The sequence below is a fragment of the Rhyacophila brunnea genome, unplaced genomic scaffold, assembly GCF_057557595.1.
Source record: "Rhyacophila brunnea isolate RB1 unplaced genomic scaffold, BYU_Rbru_1.0 scaffold_2, whole genome shotgun sequence".
NCBI lineage: Eukaryota > Metazoa > Arthropoda > Insecta > Trichoptera > Rhyacophilidae > Rhyacophila > Rhyacophila brunnea.
The window spans coordinates 49,149,648-49,174,761 of NW_028232859.1; the positions used below are offsets into that span (position 1 = coordinate 49,149,648).

General features: G+C 35.1%; 2 protein-coding genes across 2 annotated transcripts in view; both read left to right on the plus strand.

Annotated features, from left to right (window-relative positions):
* Positions 1 to 7,391: 7,391 nt before the first annotated feature.
* Positions 7,392 to 14,694, plus strand: LOC147072458 (uncharacterized). The gene is made up of 4 exons (XM_085947238.1): positions 7,392 to 7,749; positions 10,580 to 10,767; positions 11,579 to 11,742; positions 12,632 to 14,694. The coding sequence occupies exons 1-4, from the start codon at positions 7,490 to 7,492 to the stop codon at positions 12,914 to 12,916; spliced, it is 897 nt and encodes a 298-aa protein (XP_085803364.1). The 5' UTR covers positions 7,392 to 7,489; the 3' UTR covers positions 12,917 to 14,694.
* Positions 14,695 to 22,833: 8,139 nt separating this feature from the next.
* Positions 22,834 to 25,114, plus strand: part of Cand1 (Cullin-associated and neddylation-dissociated 1) — a 40,542-nt gene continuing 38,261 nt past the window's right edge. Inside the window, exons 1-3 of the mRNA XM_085947228.1 lie at positions 22,834 to 23,042; positions 23,166 to 23,335; positions 24,277 to 24,490. Coding sequence (XP_085803354.1) covers positions 23,001 to 23,042; positions 23,166 to 23,335; positions 24,277 to 24,490 — 426 coding nt within the window. The 5' untranslated portion in view covers positions 22,834 to 23,000. The remainder of the gene's footprint in view (positions 23,043 to 23,165; positions 23,336 to 24,276; positions 24,491 to 25,114) is intronic.

Genomic DNA, 25,114 nt, shown 5'->3' on the forward strand with positions numbered 1-25,114 from the left:
TCATATAATTATTTTTACATATTTTCACAATACACGGTGGTATATTTTTACAGTTTCTCCTAGTTTTTTTTTTAATTTGAGGCATAGTGGCGGTAACCGTTGAGCGTGCGAGATATTTGGCGGGCACCGTACCTACCGCTAAGATTAAAGACAGTGTGAAACACTCCATTAACGTTTTTCAAATTGTGTTTTAGTTCAAATTAAGGGTAGGTATCTACTTATACAGTGAATTATTGGCGATTTTTAATACATCTACTTTAATAATGGAGCTGTCGAGTATCGACACATAATAATCAGACAATATATTGCACAATTATAAAATTTAATATGGTTATGGCTATGAATTATAATAGCGCCGCAGGGGACTTTTTTTACTATTAAAGCTAATTTATGATGTGTATTTATCTCACTTATCTGGTCAACCCGACGCGCCGGGCCCCCCACAGCCCGGGCTTCCAGGCTAGAGCCCTGTCAGCCCTCCCCAGCCATGACCTATACCACTCCGGAATACGGGACGGGTGAACACCGAGTTTTTGACAGTTCCATTAGGGATTAGGTTTCTAAAAAAAACCGACATTAGTGTTTCGAAATTTTTCTAAGGTATAGTGCTTTTCAATTTCAAATCATTCTCATAATTTTCATGTTTGGGAGGTGCCAGGGCCCCTTGCCCCCCCCCCCCCCTGGGTGCGCCACTGGAGGAAGGCAAGAACATTAGACAGAACATAGAACTCTCAATCTTTAAATCAGAATACGTGTTTAATTTGAAAAAAAAAAACAATTAAGATATTTCCACATTTAGTGACGATGGATACACAATCACTGATTTAATTACTTAGTCGATACTCTGGTAAATACAAAATTAAAAACCTCTATCTAGGTAAATAACCAAACAATAATGTATCTACTTATATTATAATTATTATGTTTCTATTAAATTTATCACAATATTTCAGAGAAAATATCACACCATCGTAATTTTGGACTACAATAGGTAGGTAGTTCTACCTAGGTAGTAATAATTATATACACGTGCACGAAGAAATATTATAGCCGTCGATTGAAAATATTTTTCAGATTTCCTAGATATGCACTTAATGTACCGGAAGCCGTAAAAAAAATTGGCGTCGACAGTCTTTTAATGCTGGCACTTTTTGTAGTTTATTTAAAGTATTTTAAAGTGGAAAGCCTTCAAAGTAAAGGCTTAACATGCTAACAAAAAAGTTCGATTACAAAACATAATATCATAATATTTTAAACTAAGAGAATAAGAGTTGCGTAGCAGCCATTATTTTTGATAAAAACCTCAATTTGTTTGGAAAGGAAAACATAATTAAAGTTGACGATATTTTGAGTGAAGCAATACTTAAAATCTAAGGAATGGACATTGGGCAATGCCCAAGGTATACCTATATATCAGTAGCGAAGGGTGGAGATAGGCTGTTAATATCCGTCATAAATAGTGCACATTAAACTTTATTAGTCATACGTATTTTTTTTGTTTTTATTGAACGAAGACTAAGTCTTCCGGAAATCTTCGACTTCTGATTATTTTAGTAAAACAAAATGATTCAACCAATATAATTAGTAAAAAAAAACATTTCACCGCATTTGATGTAAAACGAATTAAGTGCCTGTTGCTGAGTATATAGATATCATGATATTACAATAAAATATGTAACCATTAATTTAGATAATAATATAGTGTGGTGCCTCAACATCAGTAGAAGTGGGGAAGTGAACATTACATTACATACCTAATCATAGTATTATTATATCAGAATAATGACCCCTACGAGGGAAGGGGCAATATGGCTCTATCCTGGGGATCGAATATTTCATTATGGGGAATAATCCGATAAGTATTTGTATTTATAGGCGTTAACTGTGAACTCTTGGTGTTAGGGCATTATAACACATTTAAAAAACACAATGATATAGTAGGTACTGTAACACCCATGATTATTGGGCCTCTCCCGATAGATAAAATTAATTATTAGGTATAACCATGTCACCTGACCTCCTAGTCAACAATGGGCGTACGTACTTCCAAAATTCCTTGATTAACTGTCAAAATATTCAACATGTACTTAGCACGGAAGAATTCTATCTTATTATAATAATAGGATATCAGAGAAGAATGTGATTTGCGAATAAAAGAGACGAAAGCCAAAGAAATTTAATAATAAGGAGTATGTAAGGGAAGGATGGCAACACTGTGCGTGAGAAAAAAGTCAGTAGAGGGTCGCCATTGAAAGAGGCAATATCGACCCCACGACTCGGAGAGTAAAAAGAAACGATATAACCACGCATGGACGTGAAAAATTAGTTAGAGAAACGGATATAGAGAATTAAGTTTAAAGTTAAAGCGAATTAGAGATTAAGCAATAATATTAAGTGATGGAAATATGTAAGAATAATATAGTGTATTGATGGTGTGTCGATGTAGCCAAAATATAAACACCACGTTGTCTGAACGAAACAATCAAGACTTTTTCATTTTACTGCTACCTATTTCTATTTATTATTTAATTTTTGTGAATCCCGGGTACTATAAACATCCCGAGCTAGCCACAGGACCCGGGATATCTCAGTACCCATTCCACATAAAAGATCAGGACCGGCTTCGTCCGCTTAGCATGACTCAGCTATGTCCTGCTAAATCTGAGCGGATCATATTTATTTTATTTAATTGCTTATGTGTACCTATAAGTAGACGCTATATTATATTGATTTTCGTTGTATTTGTAGTGAATAAGAAGGGTCCATATACAATTACCCTACCCTACGCACAATTTTATTGGGTACAGATAAACACCTAACTAAATGATACAATTTTAACTCTATGTATTTTGCTTAAATACGTTGAGATTTCTGCATTATTCAGGAATAGGTATATAAAAAGATACATCCGCTGGTCTAATTACAACGTTTTTATTATGTCGTATTCTTATTTGTCCGGTGGTTGTTTGTCCGGTACAAATCTTGCGATCGATTTTTAACTAACTTCCCGACTAGCTAGACATTTGAAACTTTTAAAATATATGAGAACACGATGCCAATGCATTGTTTAATACTTTTAGCCATCTTATCAATAGAATTCATTTTCAGTTAATTCTGTTTTGTATGAAAAGTTATTTCGACACCATTATTGGTTGCTAGGGGTCTGGGGTCCTGGCAACTAAATTATTAATATATACCTGCGTTACTATGGAAATCAACATGAGTGTCAAAATGACATTTCAGTATTATTTCTATCAAATACAATTTTTTTTGATCGTTTAAGCTAGTCAAGTCAAGTTTATATGATTCAACAGAAAATTTTAAAACGTTGTATATAAAAAGTTATTTTTATCTTGTAATTCTTAGCTGTGTTTAATTAATCAGAATTCTAAAGGAAACACCTCATTCCCGGTATCAAAGTTTACTTGTGATAAAATAAAGTCGCCAATATAATTTCTATAATATTGTTTCGTAAGTTCTTAGTGATTAGGATTACTCACATAATTCAATGTCGCAGTCAGTAGGTACCTAATTAGTTTCCGAATAATCTTGTGAAAACTGTTATCTATATTATAAAAGATAAAGTTTGTCTGCATTTAAAGACTTCTAAGGCTTAAAGAAAATAGCATGTAAATTTGATAGACGCGGAATTATAAGCCAACAAGTTACCGCTCGACCATCATGGTCATGAAAGATCGTCTATGTCAAATGCTGATAGGTATATTATCTTTGGGCAAAATAATTTAACTTTTAATTAACTGTACAATCAGAAGTTATAAAGTCGGACAAGAAAACTAACAATACATTCATCATCATTTATGGCACTACAACCCTTGGGAGGTCTTGGGAGGTCTTGGCCTCCTTCAAAAACTTCCTCCATCCTGGACGATCCAATGCCGACACTCTCCGGTTGCATTGACGGAGCATTTTTAAATCTCCCGTGGCGCAGTCCAGCCATCTCAATTTCGGCCGCCCAGGTCTTCTTTTGCCTTTGGGGGTTGCGTACATAACCCGCCTCGTCGGTACATCCTCCGGCATTCTATGCACATGGAATTCAGCGCAGTCTCTGTATTTTCATATGCCACGTGATCTTTTTGCCTCCTGGGTTTCTAATTGGGCTCGCACATCAGAACTCGCCGCATGCGTCTTACGACGAATTCGTCGATGTGACGTCATCGTAAACCAAGAAACAAACGTTATCAAATGGAGCTTCGCAGATTGGCCGATGCAACTGCGACTCTGCAACCCTGCGACATGCCTCGAGTTGCATTGGCCAAAGCCTGCATGTCGATCTCGAAAAATGTCGATTCCGCGCATGCGCACAGCCTGCGGCCATCGGCCATTTCTGTCTCTTTCTCTGTCTACACTGTCATTGCTCGCTCATCGCTGGTCACCGCGTTTGACGTTTGTTCATACAATCAACACAATAAAAATGGCAGACGAGAGACTTCTCCCTTTTCGCGTTTGACGTTTGCCGCTAGGCAGATGTGCGAGGTTGTAGCATGCTACATTCGCCGGCAGTCTCAGAAGTTTAGATTTATGGCCGTCAGGCACACAAGGCGAGTTGTGATGTGCGAGCCGGCTAAGGGATGCATGCGCATGTTACGATACAGTATCATCTGCTATCGCCCAGCCCCTCTCACCCAATTCCTGCCTTCACCTCCACGAGGTGATCTGGTAACTCGACCAGCCCTGGATATCGGGTAACCAACACCGGTGGATTAGGTAGTGGAGGGAGAAACGGTCCTCCTATATCAGGGGGTTGGGCGTAGGGCTAACGACATCACCCTGTAAAAACCCTACCAGAACAACACATTCATTACCTACCTATTTAGTTTTTCGTAGAGTAATATGAACAGTAAAATAATACACCAAGGAAAACTTCCAAGCGAGCTGGGTACGAACTCTAGTTTACATAAATATAATGGGTGCCTATATATTAAATAAACCAACGGTTCGCCACGATTTATTTTCAATATACTTACTTACCTATACAATTTTATGATAAGAGTCGGTACCTCAGAAGCTTAAAGGTGGAAACTTAATAAATACCTACATTATTTCAAGTGTATTGCATCTGAACCTCACGTAGAAAGCATTCGAGGTTTATTACAATAGTATTTTTGATTTCTCATAGACATATTAAAAAATTAAAAATATGTTTTACGGGCTAGAATCTATCAAAATAGGGTGGAGGACAATAGAGAATATTTTTAAGTTTTGGTAATGCCTCTTTCCATATCATAATCATCTCATTCACTCTCGATACACTGCTGGACGAATGCATCTCATTGATGTTTTCACTCTTCTCTTTCATAAATCTTTCGTTGACACGTAATTAAGCTAAACTTAATTATCTCATCGATTCTTCGGGTCTACTAATATCTCTCTACTGGATGAGAAGATTTGTCCATGGGTGTAAGGGAAGAGCTGCTCAAGTCGTTTCAACCACCTGTTGGCCACATCGGACCGTCCGACCTGGTCGCCACAAAGACGTTTGTTGCATTTAGAAAATTTGCGGCGTCATATTGCCAACGTGAAGATTGTTTGGCAGTTTTGTATTTGCTTTTTTACTTACTACAATTTTTAATTTTGCCTCTACATGCTTCTCCCATATTTACTCTTAACTTAATTAAAGTCATATAAATTCAGTAAAAGCACATTAGAATGCATGACGACCTCAGCCTTGGGTAATTGCTCTTGAGACATTCCCAGGCATTAAAAAAATGATGCTTCACATCAAACGTGGGGTTCCGTGACACGTCCGATTAACTTCAATGTCCACGGATGTAGTGGGGCTGACAAGGCTCTAGCCTGGGGGTCCTGCATCGCGGGTCTACCAGTTAAGAGAGATAAACGCACACCACAATGTTTCTCTAATTGCAAAAAAGCTATTTTACTTAAAGAATATTAACATTTTAGAATAATAATGTGGCTGTGTGATGCAATTTGATGTGTTATGATGATTGATATACTTAATTAAAAGTCATTGGACGCTAAAGACGCACCTAGCGCGTAACGATCAAGCGGCCGATCGATGTAATTAGCATGTTATTTAAATGTGATAAAAAAAGTAATTATCTACTCAGCAGTTAATGTGGTCGTAATTCGCGTGTACCTATACATTTATTGTATACTTAATTATTTCTAATCCATTTCCTGACTAATAATACCTATGGTTATTTATCCAATATACAGAAGGGTCGCATGTTACTTAACTATGTACCACAAAAGAGGGCCGCCATCAGTGCTTCAAATAATATTAGGATGCCGGCTGCCGACTCAATAACTCAAGTGGAATCATTCACGGAATAGCCGTAGGGAACACAGCTGTAGATCGTCACACTGCCCTTAGCGATATGTAGGGGTGGGGAGTCGTCAAACATCCTGGCCTGGGGGTTCAGGATGCGGGGGCCATGATGTAAGTAGTAAGTACTTATCCATCTTCACTTCGAAGTCTCTACACTTACCCATTTATTTATTGTTGGATCCACCCGTGTTACGCCCAACATGCATCTTTCCACACCCTACCTTTCTACCTGCCTTTAAAATAATATAGTAGTTATCCGACCATGTCCGATCCTAATAAGATCATAATAATGGGTCTCCACAGAGTGGAGGTTTGTATTAACAGATTTTGTTTTTACGAGATATGGATGTTAGCCACTTGCTTAAACTACTATGTCCATACTCTGACTTCAAATACAAATTGAAAAACAATAATGTGCATTTGCCAAACCCAGAATTATAACCCGACACCCACGACATTATAAGCCGACTCGTAAGCCGCGATATTTAGTCAAATTAATATGAATAGCTTTAACATCGTGAGCATATCTTTTAGACAAAGTCAGTCGGATAAAGCCTCCACAGAGTGAATTTTTTGTATTAACAGATTTTGTTTTTACGAGAAATGGATGTCAGCCACTTGCTTAACCTATTACGTCCATACTCTTGATTTATACACAAATTGAAAAACAATATGTGTATATGCCAGACCCAGGATTCGAACATGGGACCCACGTGCAGCCATTGTAAATATCAATAAACATTTGTTTATGTTATGTAGGCTGCCAATTATTGTCTTATTAATCCTGGAAGTCAGATGAAAGTTTGATTAGTGACTCATTATTGAGCCAAGTCAAATATTAGATGCATCTAGTAAGAAAATTGCTTTTCTTGAAATACGAGTACATAAGAATTGCATCATTATTTTGTCATTATCGCAAAGTCGTATTCTACAGCTGATACGGATTTTGACAGGCCCACTTAGCGACTGTCGTAGAGAGGGGAGCACACTGCGACCGCGGTACGACTTCTACCTAACTATGTACCTACCTACGTACACGTCACGGTTCGGTATATAAACTTAATACGAACGTCTGCCGGCCGTAGAGTTAATTTCTCATTATCACTGAGCGCGACTCGCGTGCGAGATAATATAATATCAATTCGTAAAATTGAAAACGCGCGTGAAATAGTTGTTAAAATGTGCGCAAGAGACAAAGCAAACGAAGGTTTGGCGACCACCAGCTTCCCCGAGGTGATGAATCCCATCGTGAATAAGAAAACTGCGAGGCTAATACAATATTACAGACTCAAACAAAAACATAATATCGAGAGCAAAATCGATGCGAAGAAGAACCAATATTCCCCGGATTGGATGGCTGTGACGACAACGTTCGGGAGGAAATGTTTACATTTCACATCAGAGTTATACTCCAAATTTCAAAAACGTGCGCCGAGCAGGTGATTGATTATTTTCTTGTGTATTTGTGAATCACTTCTCGTGTAATAATAATATAATCAATTATATATTAACTTTGTGAACCAGTGTTCTAACATGTAACGTAGAACATCATTGTAGCCTGTTATTATGTGAGACTTATTAGGTATATTTCACCGTCATTCATGCCAGTTAGAATCCTATCAGATTTTCTGAAAGAAAATTATAAGTTATTACTTAGGTACAGTTGCACTATGTATTATATCGTCAGTATTAATTGTGTTTCACAGCAGGACGTGTGCCATGTAATACTTTCCAAACAATTAATATTCGCGGTATTTTACAACGTTTTTCTTAGGTCGTATTCTTATTTGTCCGGTATAAATCTTGCAATCGATTTTTAACTAACTTCCTGACTAGATAGACATTTGAAACTTTTAGAATACATCAGAACACGATGCCAATGCATTTTTTTAAATACTTTTAGCCATCTTTAAGTAGAATTGAATTCATTTTTAGTTAATTCTGTTTTGTATGAAAAGTTATTTCGATACCATTATTGGTTGCTAGGGGGTCCTAGCAACTAAATTATTAAATAATATATACGTACGTTATTATGGAAATCAATATGAAATTACATTTCATTATTCAGTATTTCTATCAAGTACAATTTTTTTTGATCGTTTAAGCTAGTCAAGTCAAGTTTATAATATGATTCAACAGATAATTTAAAAACGTTGTATACCTATAATGAGTTCTTTTTATCTTGTACTTAATTATTTTGAACATATTTTTTGTTACCAAAATAATCAAATATATCTATTTATAAAACAAAAACAAACAAATTCTAAGTGGAAACATTCATGGTTGGTTGTTTTCGTAATAAACAAAAATATTTTGGTTAAACATCACTTATTAATCGTCTTTCTTCTGCAGTACCTACCAGTGGCGAAGGATGGAAGTAGGATGTTAAGTTCCGCCATAAATAGTGCACATTAAACTTTGTAAGTCATACCTACGTATTTGTTTCCATTGAAATAATACTACAATAATTTACAGATGGTGCTTGTTAGTTTATAAAATTCAATTAAACCCTGCGAAACCAAGCCATAATAGATAATAGTCAAAAAATACTCGTCTATCTATAAAATATCTAAAATTATGCAATTAAATCATATATAACTTTGGATATTTTATAGATAGAATAATATTTGTATCTATTATAATTTGGTTTAGGCAGGGCTTAATGAATATAAAAAAATGAACCAATACTATGTGCATAATGTATTCCTTATCCAACGAAAACAAATAAGTATGAATGAAAAAGTGTGCGCAATTTTGTCGTTTCGTCCAAAATATAGCAAAAGTACTATGGTTTGGTTTAATTGATTTCTAAAAACTAACCAACACCATCTGTAAATAATTGTAGTCTTGTTCATTAAAAACAAATACGTATGACTAACAAAGTTTAATGGGCACTATTTATTTATGGCATATCTTAACAGTCTACCTCCACCTTCGCTACTGGTACTTACTACCTATCTACGTTGTTAAGTTATTAGACAGGGAATGGGACAACTGGACGCCAGGATAATTGGACGCCGCACTGTCGTAGACACGTAAACAGAACGTAGACGATGAATTTTAATCAGTTTCTATCTACTACTTAGTAGTTTTAATTCATTTTACTCTAAACATAATGTTTTATTTATTGCGGATTGAGAATAACCATGCCTATGGCTTTATATAAAAAGAAAAAACTCTTTTCGTTGGAACTTAAACATATATGGACGATTAAATCAGTATTTACGTGTGCATATTTAAATTCTCGCCAACTATTAAATCATAATATAATAATTTAAATATAAATAATAATATTTTTTTTTAAGTACGTATAAGTACATAACGTCTATTTATTTTCGAATTGCGCGGCGTCCAGTTGTCCGGCGCCAAATCGTCCTAGACACTTAAGACATAAATTCAAGTGGAATATAAATACGAGGTCGAATATTTTTTTATATATAGGTTATAATATAGACACATTGTTATTTTTGATGGGAAACTATATAGAACGGTATTCCTAAATAATCGCGAATCCATCGGTAAACCGCGAACGTCTGAAATTTAACAAATAAATTGTAATAAAATGATAATGGATTTAACAAACAAAAAAACAAGAAGTTTTTTCAAAAATTATAACAAGTAGTAGCCCTGATCATGAGGCAGTGTAGGTACCGTGTTGAAATATGCTACGGAAGAAAATAGTATTCGGAATATTTGACTACTGTGAAAATACATACACACGTAAAATTAGTAAACGCGTCCCTCCTAGAAGCAGCGTGGTTTGTCGAAAGCGCGGGGCTCTACCTTGCATTTGCTCTGCCCTCACGCCCTCCTCAACATTCTACTCGGCTTTCAGTGGGCTTTGCGACTTACGTTATTAATAATTATTGATGCATTATTATTATTTACCAACACAAGACTACATGCATTTTTTTTTACAATGTACATATGAAGTGCTTTATCATGTTTTTAATGAAATCGATAATCATTAATTTTAAATAATACCTAATAATAAATTATTTTGTGTTGGTGATTGACTGATTACTGATTATATCAATATATTTTATTATCCAATATAAATCTTATCATTTTGTTGTTTTTGAAGTTGTAAGTGCTTTATTTTTAATTATCGTATCGAAAGTATGTACCCATCTACCATCTCCCTACCTTCTACCACCTAACCAAATATAAAATAATTTCGACTTAGCCATATTGTAGTTATTCCTGTCAAAATGCAGACAGAGCAATAAATTCAAAGTTATTAAAATTATGTTTTCTTTTATTCACCAGTTTAAAATCGAAAACGGTGGCCCACGTAACAGTTGTGATAATGTTATCCACAATATTGGCCATACTGATCTCCAAACAGACCGCGGCCACGGCTGTGATCACACAGAGGACCCAATTGTGGACATTTCTTTATCTAGCCAGTTTCGCCATTCATTTTGGAGCACTGGTGTGGATGTCATTTGTATCAGGTAATTAATTTATTTAAATGTTAATTTTATTTATTATTTTGTATATTTTATGTATTTTAGTAACAGTAGGTAATCAGATGAGGTGTCAGAAAGTGAATGGCATCTTTAGTACAGAGTAAGCCAGCGCTCGAAATGGTAAATTACACGAACCGGAGCGCTCGATAATTTTATGAAAATATTAACGTTGTTATCTAATTGTATATGTATTTTATAAAAAAATAAGTCTGTTAGATTTTTTATTATATGGCATATCTAGCTCATACGGTCAAATTAATATTTCCACGAGACGGAGCGACAATTTTGGAGATTTTATGAACCGGAACGGCGCTCCGGTGCGTTCCGGTCCATTTCGAGCCCTGGAGTAAGCCCAGTCTCACATTAAAAATCGTCTCGACTGGGATATAGCCATAAATCAAACTTGGCGCAATGTTGCATCTTTCTTCTGTGCGCATAGGCGATGCAATGTCGGGAAAGAGACATCATGCGGCTAGACAAAATGAATGAACATTGTGCGGCATTTCGGTATTATACATCTTGGGTGAAATTTGTTGCTCTCGACACCTGCTGTTTTTTTAAAACTAAAATGTCACTTTCAAGCTGTGTGCGGAGGTACATTAAATAAAATGTATTTTGTGAATACCAACAAACATATTTGACATGTTGCAGTCGAGACCAGTTTAGGTGTGACCCATCTAAGTGTTCATCATATCGACATTGCAACCATCTTGACTCATAAAGAATCATTTCTGGCACTTGTGCAGTAAACTTTTTAGGTATTTATAATAGAATATTTTTTTATATTTCATTACAGGTTTGGTGCTTTACTTCTCTCTACCTCGTCATGTGTTCGGATCAGTTCAAGAAAATTTATTCCCAGCATTTTTCACCCACAACTCTATCATGAGCTACATCATGATCCTTTCATTTATGCAAACACAATCTAGCATCCCCGTGGGGTCAAAATCTTTTGTGCAGGTAACTATCAAAAAAAGATTATAATTAGTATCTATGAATGTTTAAATTACAAAACAAATCCATCAACAGATTTGTTTTAGAGTTACGCATGAGAAATAATTATTTCACATATCAATGCCACAAATAAGACAATCATGCAATATAATGTCGTCCATAGACAACATGCAACTCTAATGCAAACTGGAAATGCCACTTCCTGTCATTCTATTTTAAAATTTGTGTAAATTGATTAACTGGGTACATTTTACTATTCCTATTTGGCTAAGCTCGGATGTGCATTAAAATTTTGAAATCCACATCCCTTGAGGCTGGAGGAGTGATGCTATATGACATTATTAGCGCTGCAGGCGAAAAATCTCATCGCCATGAAACTGTTGTGACATCTCATGCTCGGTTTCATTCTTTCCTTGGTTTGCTACCTTTTGTCATTACATACACCTATGCGACTTCACTATAATAATTGGTGTTGTATTTTTTTAAATCCATATAAGTACATACACTAAAATCTTATCCAAGTCAGTATCTTTTCTTATTTTTAAAAATATCTTTCAGTATACAGGTACCTACGTAATTGTATTTAATTAGATTTTACTAGAAGATTTATACAACAAAGATAATGTACAGATATATAATAATAACAAAAATTGATAAAATTCAAGAAATTTCAATATATTTTCTTATATAATATAAGAATCATAAAAAAGATAAGTATTCTTAAAGAAAATATTGAAATATTCGCTATGATATTGGTTATAGATAAGACGAAAATAATATTTACCTTCTAAAAGTTTAATAAAGATGACGCACAATTCAATATTATGCTTCACATGCTAAATAATAATGGAACTGTTTTTTATACAATAAATCAATAAATAAAACTTTATTTCAGGTGCTGGTAATGACGCTCACATTCACGATTGAGCTCCTCGTCAGGCTATATGTTGCACAAAAGATAGTGTCGTTGAAGCACATCAAGACGAGCATGGAAGCGGCGGCGGGATGCGGACAAGAGATCGGCAGGCACGAACTGGGAGACCTGGCGCACTGCCCCAGATACCTGGCCGTACTCAGAACTTTCCGAATGTTCCATTCTTTTACAGCGATCGGGACAATTATAACCGTCGTCTGTAGCGTTTACCATATCACATATCTGTCTGACAAACTTTGTATATGAATCAACCTTCGCGAGTGCATATTTCGCATTGATCGTTACAATGAAGATTAATCATCGGGTCGGTGTTTTAAGTATTAATAAAATTATTAAATAGATAGGTATTATAAAAATATGATACACTATGTTCCTAGAGAAATCTGCAACTGCGGTGCGGTACGGTGTAGATGTCATTGTGGAACTTTTTTGTTTCCGTGTAAATTATTATAATCGAATTATATTTTTTATATTTTGGACCTTTCGGCCTTTTTTATAAAAAGTTGCCGTAAAGAGTAAGTTTTCTTGCTATCGTTTGTAATTATTTATATTGATGTATTTAAAGTAATCGCTACAATTAATATTGTTATCCTATTAATTTATTACCCACCTAAAAAATTTTATAATTATTTGTGGTACCTACCCTACCCAGTAAGTCATTATCGCACCCCATCTTTTTTTGGAATTAGATAGCTCATCAGTGTTATAAAACAAATCAATTATTATTATCCAAATAGGTTCTTTTTTTATAAAGAACAGGGTGTGAAGAAAATATTAAGTCGGGAGGGGGAGTATACTTTATCAATATTCACTGACTGAACCATAGGGTGACTTTTGAATTGTTGAGCTCATAATAAACCGATCAGATAATAACTATGTTCTTCAGAGCAGCTCTTTTTAAAACGACAACGCATGATTATTATGTTCCATGGCCATGCCACGGTGAGACAATAACAAAATTTTGCTTATTTTACATTATTGCCTTACTTATTTTTATCCAAATGCAGAATCACATACGTTCATACTATTCTACCTAGTATGATATTAACATACCAAATATGTACCCAGTTCAATTATTAAGAAATTAATACAATTACATACCACATTACCACAATAAGTTCTATGAAGTGCATAGATAAATCATTTGGAATTCATAATATTGTGTACATTATTTTACTTTGCATCACCACATCAAATTACAGCAACTTTAATATATTTTGTTATTTCAAAATATTGCTTTAACAGCATATTATGTATGTCACTATTCATTAACATAAATTTAAAAATTATATGGGGATAAGTTGGTAACAAAAAAGACTTCTTTTGATTGGTTAAATGTCAAATTAAAAAGAGTTTGAATTACACGATACCAGTAAACAACCAGTGTTCGCGGTGTGGTATTCCAATTTATTTGCGTAGGTGTTGTTTTCTCAATGTGTTATTTATCCATAGCATGGACCTCATAGGTCGGGCCAATGGCTAGCAACCATTCCTAATAAAAAAGGGTGCCACTCAGGAGTAAAAATAATAATTTACATGTTTACAGAACAGCACAATATAATACTTACTGTGGTACTCTATGTTCGGTTGGGAATTTGTCATTCATTTTCAAACAATGATATGCCATCGTGAAAAATAGATTTTGTCACGGTCAACGCAACGCTCGAGGGTACCCAAGTGGCTCACGAATCATTTTTACAGTGACCACAACTGACTTTAAAATTCCTTTAAATCTTGTAAATTCCGACCAATTTTATTCGTATAAATTTCTTCCATGTACCATGTAATTTGGTTTAGTAGGTACATTTCAAAAAAATTGTGCTCTCAAAATATGGTCAAAAAATATATCTATATATTATTATCTGCCCGTGGTGATTTTCATAATTTATATTTTGCCCTAAGTACATGGTAAAAAGGTTTCTGACCTCCGCTTTAGGAATACTCTATTCTGTCTAGATATTTAAAAAATAAAAACAAGGTACTCACCTACCTAATTGAACAAACCAGTCATATATTAGCTTTATAAAAAAAAAAAAAAAAATATTAACTGAGGATAGTTGACAAACTTTAATTTTAATTATATTAATGAGAAGTTTGTACAATTCCATAGGAATATAATATTTAATGGATTTATAATATCTATCCGACACGGTGTTAAATGGAATAGTGAAAACCTTATTCCTCACTGTCTCAATGTAGTATTGGTAGTATACCTAATAGATATTACTAGACAATGAATGCTGATACATTAAATTGTTAGACATGTATTAAAAATATATTAAAATTATTGTTTCGATGAAACAGTTTGTGGGTCCTGTTCCTGTATTTTAGTTAAATTTAAAATTTGGCTCACCGAGCCGATCGATGCAACTCACTCGTTTTCAATCGACCTCATTAGATCCATGTTTGAAAAATTTACTTATTTTATTTTAAATGAATGTAGTCGATAATAATTTTATCTTTCTTATTTTACATACTCTTAGTATATAATTGAATCTCAGTATTATAATAAAGTACAATTGAATAATGTTATCATTTCATTAGTACATATTTATGGTACGTAATTAAAGTTTATGGTGCGAGTCACATGTTTGTTGTAGAATGTAATAAAATTTATTATGAATTATTACATACAAGATTCAATTGATTAAAAAAATGTGTTTTATTTTTAGAAAAATATGAGGCAGAGTAACCACCATACTTAAAATTACACTTTCAGTCGCTGCCGCGCATGGCCACCTGCAGGGCTATTTTAACGTATCACTTAACTCCGAAATCAATAAACAATGTGACAAATATGCTGTATCATATTCAGACAGTTAATTATCCCGGGGTGTAAACTGTCAAATATATCCGATTAGCATCTCCGATTGGATAAAAAGTCCCGTGAGGCTTACCCTGCTTATCACTGCGTTACCAAATATTGTAGATAAACGCCTTGTATACGGAATTGCCCCGATAGAAAAACCCTGTTATTTTGGATCAAGAAAAATAACGGAAGGGTGTTACCATGTTAACTTGTTAGAATAGTTCTATTGAGGACTTAATGTCATGGCAACGTATGGACACATTGCATTATATGTATTAGGATTAAACTGTCAACACACACTCTCACATGATGTCACACGATAGATGCGTATACAACTCCACAGTATACCACCTATAGTAGATTTCAGTGGCGAAGGGTGGATATAGGCTGTTAAGATCCGACATACATAGTGCACACTAAACTTTGTCAGTCATACTTATTTGTTTTTCATTGAACTACAAATACAAATTGCAGATGGTGCGTGTTAGTTTTTAAAATTCAATTGAACCCTACCTAAAACAAGCTATCATAGCGGAGGTAGGCTGTGGCGATCCGACAAAAATAGTGTACATTTTGTTAGTCATACTTAATTGTTTTAATTGAATTAAAAGTAGAAATTACAGATGGTATTGGTTAGTTTTTAAAAATCATGTTACCCTGCCTAAGCCAAACCATAAAAGATAAATGAATATTTTTTGACTATTATGGATTAGGTAGGGTTTAATTGAATTATAAAAACTAACAAAATATATTATCTACACATCATAGTCTTAGTTCATAGAAAACAGATACGTTTGACCTACAAACTTTGGTGTGCTCTATTTATATCGGATCTTAATAGCCTACCTCCACCCCCCTTTGCTACTGGTAGATGATTTACCATGGGTACTGATGGTAAATCTACTAATGGTTATCAATCGGATTAACCTTCTACCAGCAGTAAGTATACTCCAAAACCTAGAAACAGTGGATGAGGTTGTATATCTGAAATCAACCATTAGTGGAAAAGGCAAATGTGAAGCAAAGATAAGAAGGCACACACAGACAATGACACGTCTTACCGCTATATGGAAGGATTGGAGAATGTCAAATGCCACGAAAATGATACTTGTGCAAACATAAGAGTTCTCCATATTTTTTTACGGTGTTGAATCATGGACCCTGAGGGCAAGGGAGCGAAAGGCAATTGATGTCTTCAAAATGTGGTGTTGGCGGCGAATGCTTCATAATTCTTGGACAGAACACAGGACGAACCGGTCAATCATCCAGAGACTACAGATCTCGACAATATGTTTGAGACACTATTCTGGAGTTTTTTTAGACTTATTGTTCGGCGTGGGCCAGATAACCTGGAGTGGTGGTTTCGGGTTAGCCTCCGGGGACTGGGGCAGCCTTCACTCTGTCTTGAGAGAAGCAGAGGATCGAGAGGGGTGGAAAGTCTTGGTCGCTCAAAATATGACAGAATTTCAAGGTGGTCTGGTCACAATGCTCAGTCATGAGGGAACGACTGAGAAGAGAGATATTGATACCAATCAAAGTAATACGCCCTCTCGCTGGGCAAAACATTTTTTTTAATCAAACAAATATGTAGTTACTTACTCGTATTTGATAAATGTATTGAATTTCAAATAAAAGACAGTCAGAAAAAGGTGTTTCAAATTGATAAATAGCTAAGTCTACATCTAATCACTTCTTCAAATGAAAATTCCTGACAGTACTAAAAAAAAGTGAGTAAAACCAACATTTTTGTTCGGCATAATATTATGTATATATATTTAATATACAATCATACCACTCAGCATTACAAGGGTGACACACTTCAATATTTTTGTTTTGTTGTCAAAACCAATCAAAGTGGAGGAAGCGATTGTCAGCATTTCCTTAATCATAACCTAGATCAAAAGTATCTATTATGATTTATTTAATTGCGACAGTGTCTCTTGTAATGTATTGATTTCATCGATATAAATAACGAGGACAATCCATAACTAGCCACTCATCTCGAGTCCGGTCACTCGACACAGTCAACCGTCATTCCACTCGAGTCCAGTCTCGCAGTCCGATTAATCTGTCAATCACATCAGTACATCCGCACCCGCGATTATAACATTACTCTGTCATCTTTATCATCGTATTTATTTATTCTAGATCGATAAATAAACTCTCTCCTCGAAACTTCCAAACAACTTCCTAGATACGACTTTATCTCCACACACCTCATCATCCACAAATGTATAATTTCATGTTAAATTTATAAATATCAGATAACATAAATTCCTATATATATTTTCGGTAATTGTATAGTTAGTACTCCATATCGTCATTTTGGTTAAAGTGTTTCGAGACAAAAAACCAGACACTACCTACTTACTGAAAAAATAACCCAAAACATGACACAACCTACTTACTTATTTTTTGGTTATGGTAAGTTGTTAGGTTTTGGTTTGGTTTGGTTTTTGGTTTCAAAAAACCTCGATCACAAAAACGATATGGAGTACTATAAAATTACCATATTTTCAACAATATAAATAAAAAAAGTACGTATCTTAGGATAAAACAAGAACACAAAATGACATAGAACAACAATAATTTCAACAGTCGAAAAACAAAACGCTGTCAACATTTTTGACAGAGGAGAATTGCGAAATCATAATCAATGATGCCAGTCTACAAAATAATATTAGTTTATGATGGAAAAATAATTATAGGTAGGTACCTAGGTACTAACGCCACAAAATGCAGGCCTTTCTGTAATGTATTTTTTACGTCATAACTTATTTGGTCCGATCTTAGTACTTAATTCGTAAGAATAGAGAATAGTAAGAATAGCGTAAGCTCAGATGTGAACATCTACCCCACGACGAAGCTAAAAGAAACATATTGTAATGGGTCCCATAGTTCGATCTGATTAGCTTACAGCCACTCAGAGTGAACTGTAGATGAATTTTCAGGTTAACCAAATGGTCAATATTAAGTAGATAGTTTCTGTGACACATGAGAATACAATCTACATAGGAATTATTGAAAGTTGAAAAAGATAGGTAGATAATGCGATATTTGTGTACCATATTATTTTATGTAAATAAACACTTCACAATATCTTCGGATTGTCGGAAGACATTATATATTACCAAACAGTATGTTTAACTATCACAACTTTACTGTCAATTAATCAAAAAGATTGGTTAGGCACCAACAAAGCCTATTATTTTATCAACAGCAATCTGTAGAATGTAATGATTTCATTATGCCGGCGCTCCATTGGCACGCAAGTCAGACGATTTACAGTCTTCGGACTTTTTTTTCGCGTGGAGCACCCCAGGTCTGCGGACTTTTTAATCCGCAGACCAGGCTCGTTGGATTTCAAAGATGTTTGATATTTTACTCGCCGAGCCGCTGAAATTCGTACGTTCACCACGCTTTACCGTCACATTATTTATATCTATGCCGACGGACGACAGCGCCATCATTATTTTACTGTCATTCAAAGTGTTCGGACATCTCACATCGATAACAACAATGGTAGATCTACGAGTGCATTCGAAAAGTTTCTTGGAAGATTTTATTAGTTGTTTTAAAGACAACCCATCGTTGTGGAAGACGACCAGCCCACTATACAAGAATCGTGATGCCAAGTCCTTGGCGTATGCGGAACTTTTGGAGATTTTAATCAAGGTGGAGCCGCAGGCAAGGGTCGACGATGTTAAAAAGAAAATACAGACATTGAGGTCGGGTTACAGAAAGGAGAGAAATAAAGTAAGGACATCATATCGAAGCGGAGCCGGCACAGACGCAGTTTATCTACCCAAACTGTGGTACTATAAAAATTTGGAGTTCTTGAACGACCAAATGGAAGGTACGTAGGAATGCTTTAAAGCTATTTATTATACACGTGCAGATTATGAAATTGTCGTACCTAGCTCTGAAAGTGACATCGCATTAGATTAGCTACTATTAAGCAATTAAAACATACAGCTATGAATCATTTCTAATCACAATAAAATTTCTTATTCTTTGCCGAGGTAGGTAATAAATAATAATAATATATAGGTACGAGGGAATGCTTTAAAGCTATTTATTATACACGTGCAGACTATGACATTGTCGTATCTCTGAAAGTGACATCGCATTAGATTAGCTACTATTAAGCAATTAAAACATACAGCTATGAATCATTTCTAGTCACAATAAAATTATTTATTCTTTGCTGAGGTAGGTAAGAAATAATAATATATAGGTACGATCATGGCGGTGGAAGCGCGGCTTATTGAGTCGTGGTCGGGTCCCAGGTTCAAATCCTGGGTCTGACAAGTACACATTGAATTTCAATTTGTGTATGAGTCAGAGTATGGACCTAATATGTTGAGCAAGTGGCTGACATCCATTTCTCGTAAAAACAAAATCTGTCAATACAAACCTCCACTCCGTGGAGGTCCATATTATGATCGGACATGGTCGAAAGAAGAAGAAAAGAAATGATCATAAAATCAAAAATCGCTCGAGTTAGGTTCCTTCAGAGACAATCAATAAATCGTCAATCATCAATCAAAATTAATGGTACAGTTTGGTTATGAGGAATACAGCGGAAAACACATTTTGAAAATACCCGATATACTGGATTACACCAATTATACCAACATCAATATTAACCGTATGAAGGAATGGGTACTTAGGGGAGAGATAATAAAAAACAAGTTTGAGTATTATGTTGTATTTTAACAATTTACATTTTGTTTTACAGAATCGAGCTCAATATCCAGCATGGTGGACGATTTGGAAAACATGTCTCCTGATGAGAGTTACTCCAACTCGTTAAACAACGAAGATTGTATTGAGGTAAAACATTTTAACTAAATTGTTACATTGGTTTAATTTATCTATTGCTTATCATACTTTCTTGCCATGTGACAGCCCCGGTAGTATTAAAATATTTTTCGAAATCTCCTCGCGCTTTCTTAGCATTGGCAGTCGAGTTCCGATTAGTCGTTGCTTCCAAAGGCGCTAAGGTGTCCTGTGACCTCAGTCCGAGCTCTATTAAACCTGTCTCAGGATTTTCCCTATCAAGGTCATGAGAAGGAGTATAAGTATGTGTTGATTTGCGACGAAGAAAGTTGTGCAGCACACAGCAAGTTAATACAACTGTATTGATATTTTCAATTTTCATGTTTATTGGAGCTTGAAAAATGCGGAATCTAGCAGCTAAAATGCCAAAAACATTTTCTATAATTCGCCTGGCTCTGCATGTCCGATAATTATATATTCTTTTACTGTGATTTAATTGCCTTTGTGAATACGGCTTTATGAAATCGTTACGTAATGCAAAGGCTTCATCGCCAATATAAACAAATGGCAGTGCATCAGAATTAGCAGTAGGTTTTTTTGGTGCAGGTATTTTTAATCTGCCTTCGTCTAAACGTTTGAAAAAATCAGATTTTCTCAGTACGCCTCCATCAGAAATACGTCCATTTGTTCCAACATCAACATAAATAAATTCATAATTAGCATTTGCAATCGCCATCAAAACAATGCTGTGGAAATGTTTGTAATTATAAAAGTGGGAGCCGGCGCCTGCAGGTGGCACGATTGCAATGTGTTTCCCATCAACTGCGCCCAGGCAATTTGGAAATTGCCATTTACTATTAAATTGTTCTGCAATCGTCTCCATTTCTTCGTGCGTATCAGGGAACTGCAACAAAAAATAATCAACATTTTATTTACAGATAGAATATTCGCCTTCAACATCCACGTTGTCGACTACTCCAAGGTCGAATCTCAATATAGCACCAGAACCCCCATCGTTCAAACGAAAAAAATCGAATGATAGCGCCAACAAAGTGTTAGAATTAATCACCGACAAACTAAGCAAGACTGAAGATGAATTTGATGTTTTTGGCAAAATGATGGCCATGAAACTACGATCGATGTCACAGGGACAAAGATTGCTGGCCGAGAAGCTGATGCATGAAGTTGCCTTTATGGGACAAAGTGACAAAATAATGCCAGCAACTACTGTTCATACTCAACCAGTTTATCGTATATTAAGCAAAAATTTACAAAAGCCGGTATAATAAATTAATGTTTTTTGTATGAATAAATATCTTGTAAAAATATTTGTTTTTTTGTTTGTTTTTATGCCTATAAACCTTAGCTTAAGCGATACAACAAATGGTAAGTATTTGAGCTATGTTAGCAAACCTATATTATTATGTGGCCTCATTTAGAAATCAAATTCCATGCTTGCTTTTCGAAGAATATGACTAGTATTACAATACATTCAACAGGAATAATTAAGCAGCTTGCTTACAGCCTATATGGAGAGTCCTGGCTAGGTACAGCATTCTAATGGTCTATTGAATATTTAGCATGTCAACGATGGCCTTATTTGTGACTATATATATACCTATCTCAAATGCATCTTGTCTGCCATTCTTATGATGTTGCCGTCTATGATTTATATAGGTAAAACAATCCACTAAACGTTCACTTTATAAGACCAACCAATGTCTACTTGTTAATGATATATTTGTAAATTTGCCCAACTTTATTAGATGACGTATAATATAATACACACCTTGAAATATTCTCCTTTCAAAACGTCAATGATGACTTGGCAAGTTTCGGGAATTATCTTGCCCAGAGTTTGTCTTCCAATCGCAGTTCTATAATGCAAGTCAGTGAATGTTCCGCCGGCAGCCAAAAATCGCAGGGTTGCACATAATCTATCATGAGGAGAAATAGCTTCCCTCATCATAGTATTTTTTTTTTAATAAATGGGGAGACCAAATTATACAGTTCTGTGTATACATCCTCCGACATTCGCAAATAATTGCGGAAATCGCTCGGTTGCAAACGCAATTCTCGTATTAAATTTGTGTGGGATAATGTCGTTCGTTTCCTTATCCAATGTTTCACCCAGTATTTGTGTACCCTTTGCTTCGTTATTACATTAGGTATCTGCCACCCAATAACCCATAAAACGTCGGTATCATTTAACGCCATCACGATTTAACTGTCAGATATACGTATATTATCTATGCTGTCAAAGTCGACTGTTTTACTCGTCAAATTAATTATATACTCGTTTCGTTGAACGTCTGTTGGCCAGTAGCAGAACGTAGAAAAATCTGAAGACTTATTGTCGTCGGACTTTTGGCTCGCCAATGGAGCGCTGGCATTAGTTTCTTGGTCAGCAGCGTGCTAAAAAATTTTAGCACATCAATAAGGCATCTATGCAGTGTGCTTTTGATTAATAGTGAAGCTATTTTGACTGTTCGCGTGGAAATATTTTAGTTGCTGAAGATGTGACATGATATCAATGAAATATTTTTTAATATGGAAACATTGCGGCAACGCTGTCGCCGATTTATTGTCGTTGAAACAAAATATCATCCGTGAGTTTTGTACGTCTTTCTTTTATTTCATGTTTCACCGGCGATTTGATGAAGTATAAAATAGGGTGAATGTGTATATTTTTAATTTTTTCTATAATTATTCAACCGAGAAGACGATAAATCATCCACCATGGCGAGTGTTTCGTATCAAATAGCAAATTTGCTAGAAAAGGTAAATATAAAAAGTGTGCCTCGACGAAAACATCCTGCGATTTTATTTGTCGGGCACGTTAAAAGGTTACACGGAAAACTCAGAAATATACTTAAATGATTCACAAATGTTCACTTTTTGTAGATGACGTCGAACGACAAGGACTTTCGCTTCATGGCCACGAATGATTTAATGACTGAGCTGCAAAAAGATAGTATCAAACTCGACGATGATTCAGAAAGAAAAGTTGTCAAAATGCTGTTGAGACTTTTGGAAGACAAAAACGGAGAAGTTCAAAATTTAGCTGTCAAATGGTATGACTAGCCTTTCTAATATCACGATAGTGTACTTATAATAACTTTTTGAAATATGGATGTAATCCTATGTGTATATAGACTGCAATTCTCGATCCAATCCAAAGAATAAACAAATTATTATTACCACACTCACTAAACTATATAATTACTAGTCTTCGATATAAGTTGTCATACATACCTACTTATATTATAAAATCCTTATTTTTAGATATTTGTTTGACCCAAACAAATATCGACCTATGTACCTATTCAATACGTTTTGATAGAACTAAATTTTCAAATTCACTAGTTACGATATATGCTGGTCAATGACATTATTAGTGGACAACACACTCAATACAGTAGCTAGCAAGTAAATTCGTGCATAGCGATATTCGCACATGTATAGGTAGACGTCACGCAATTTCCATTATGCGATGTCACGCATCGGGAATTTATAGCAATATCATCTTTATTGTAATGGCGTTAGAACAGTGTTTCTAGTGTCAATGTTCATTTGAGTGAACGCGTTCAAACCGAACCATTCGGCAGACCCGACAAAAGCATCGAGAATTTATAGCAATATCACCTTTATTGTAATGGCGTTAGAACAGATTATGCCATTCGGCAGACCCAACAAAAAAGTGAGTGTCATTTTTTTCCCAGATACATCGTCCATATTAATGTCATTGTTGCTGGTATATTCTAGCAATCTAGCATCTTCATTTTTAGACGATGATATTATATTAATGACCTATTAATATATTTTAGCTGACATGTCACTTATAAAAGACACCTCCCGCCTTTTCATGTACATCTCCATGATTTAATTTCCATCTTTTCACACTACATACATCCATAAAAGATGTTGAATTTTAGTCGTGGGGATTCCAATAAACTTAATCACATTGCACACAAACTAATATGTTACTTTATATATAATATAATTTATGTTTCAGTCTGGGTCCTCTGGTAAATAAAGTAAAGGAATATCAGGTGGAGTCTATAGTGGAAGCTCTCTGCGTCAACATGCTCTCCGACAAAGAGCAGTTGAGAGATATCAGCAGCATCGGTCTCAAAACGGTTATATCTGAACTCCCTTTGAGTTCCAATGCCTTGGCTGCAAATGTCTGCAAAAAAATCACAGGGCGGCTTAGCAGCGCTATAGAAAAGGTGAGATGTTTGATTGATTGATGTTCGACAGTCCAAATATTGACAGCCTGCACTGAAAATTCACTCGTATTTTTATGATTTTCTCTTGATTTATGGGGTCGTGTTGAGGCCTACTATATTCAAGTTGCAGCATAAAACTGGAATTTTGATCTTAGTGCTAGTTATTGCTTATACATTGAATGCAATATAGAAAATGGTGTTTGTTTCATATTGAAAAAAATAGTAATTTGAAATTGAAAACCGTCATTCACCGCAAACAGCTTATCGTTTTGCATTTGAAGTTAAACAATAACTAGCACCACCATTCAGTGTCGCTGCCCAACTGTTGAAATGTAGATGACCTCGGATCGCGTTACGCGTTTGGGTTTGTGCATTAGTATAGTGGAAAAAATAATTATGCATTTGAATTAAATTTTGTCTGTGAAGTGATGATTATTTTTTATGGATCACTCGATGTTTGCGAGTACGATTGTGATCCATAATTATTGTTCAACACACGCAGTGAATTTGATTACGAAAGAATCCTATGATAGTTTTGAATAATGTCATTGCTGTTTTGGATTAACTGGGGATATGTTTCGTGGCTTAAGAACCTCCGTAATTGGTACGAGTGCAGGTCCACTG

What these genes read in the sequence shown, in the direction of transcription:
- LOC147072458 (XM_085947238.1), top strand. Translation starts at nt 7,490, where the DNA reads ATGTGCGCAAGAGACAAAGCAAACGAAGGTTTGGCGACCACCAGCTTC. An exon ending in CAAAAACGTGCGCCGAGCAG is followed by an intron (nt 7,750 to 10,579) that starts GTGATTGATTAT and finishes TTTATTCACCAG; the next exon opens with TTTAAAATCGAAAACGGTGG. An exon ending in GGTCAAAATCTTTTGTGCAG is followed by an intron (nt 11,743 to 12,631) that starts GTAACTATCAAA and finishes ACTTTATTTCAG; the next exon opens with GTGCTGGTAATGACGCTCAC.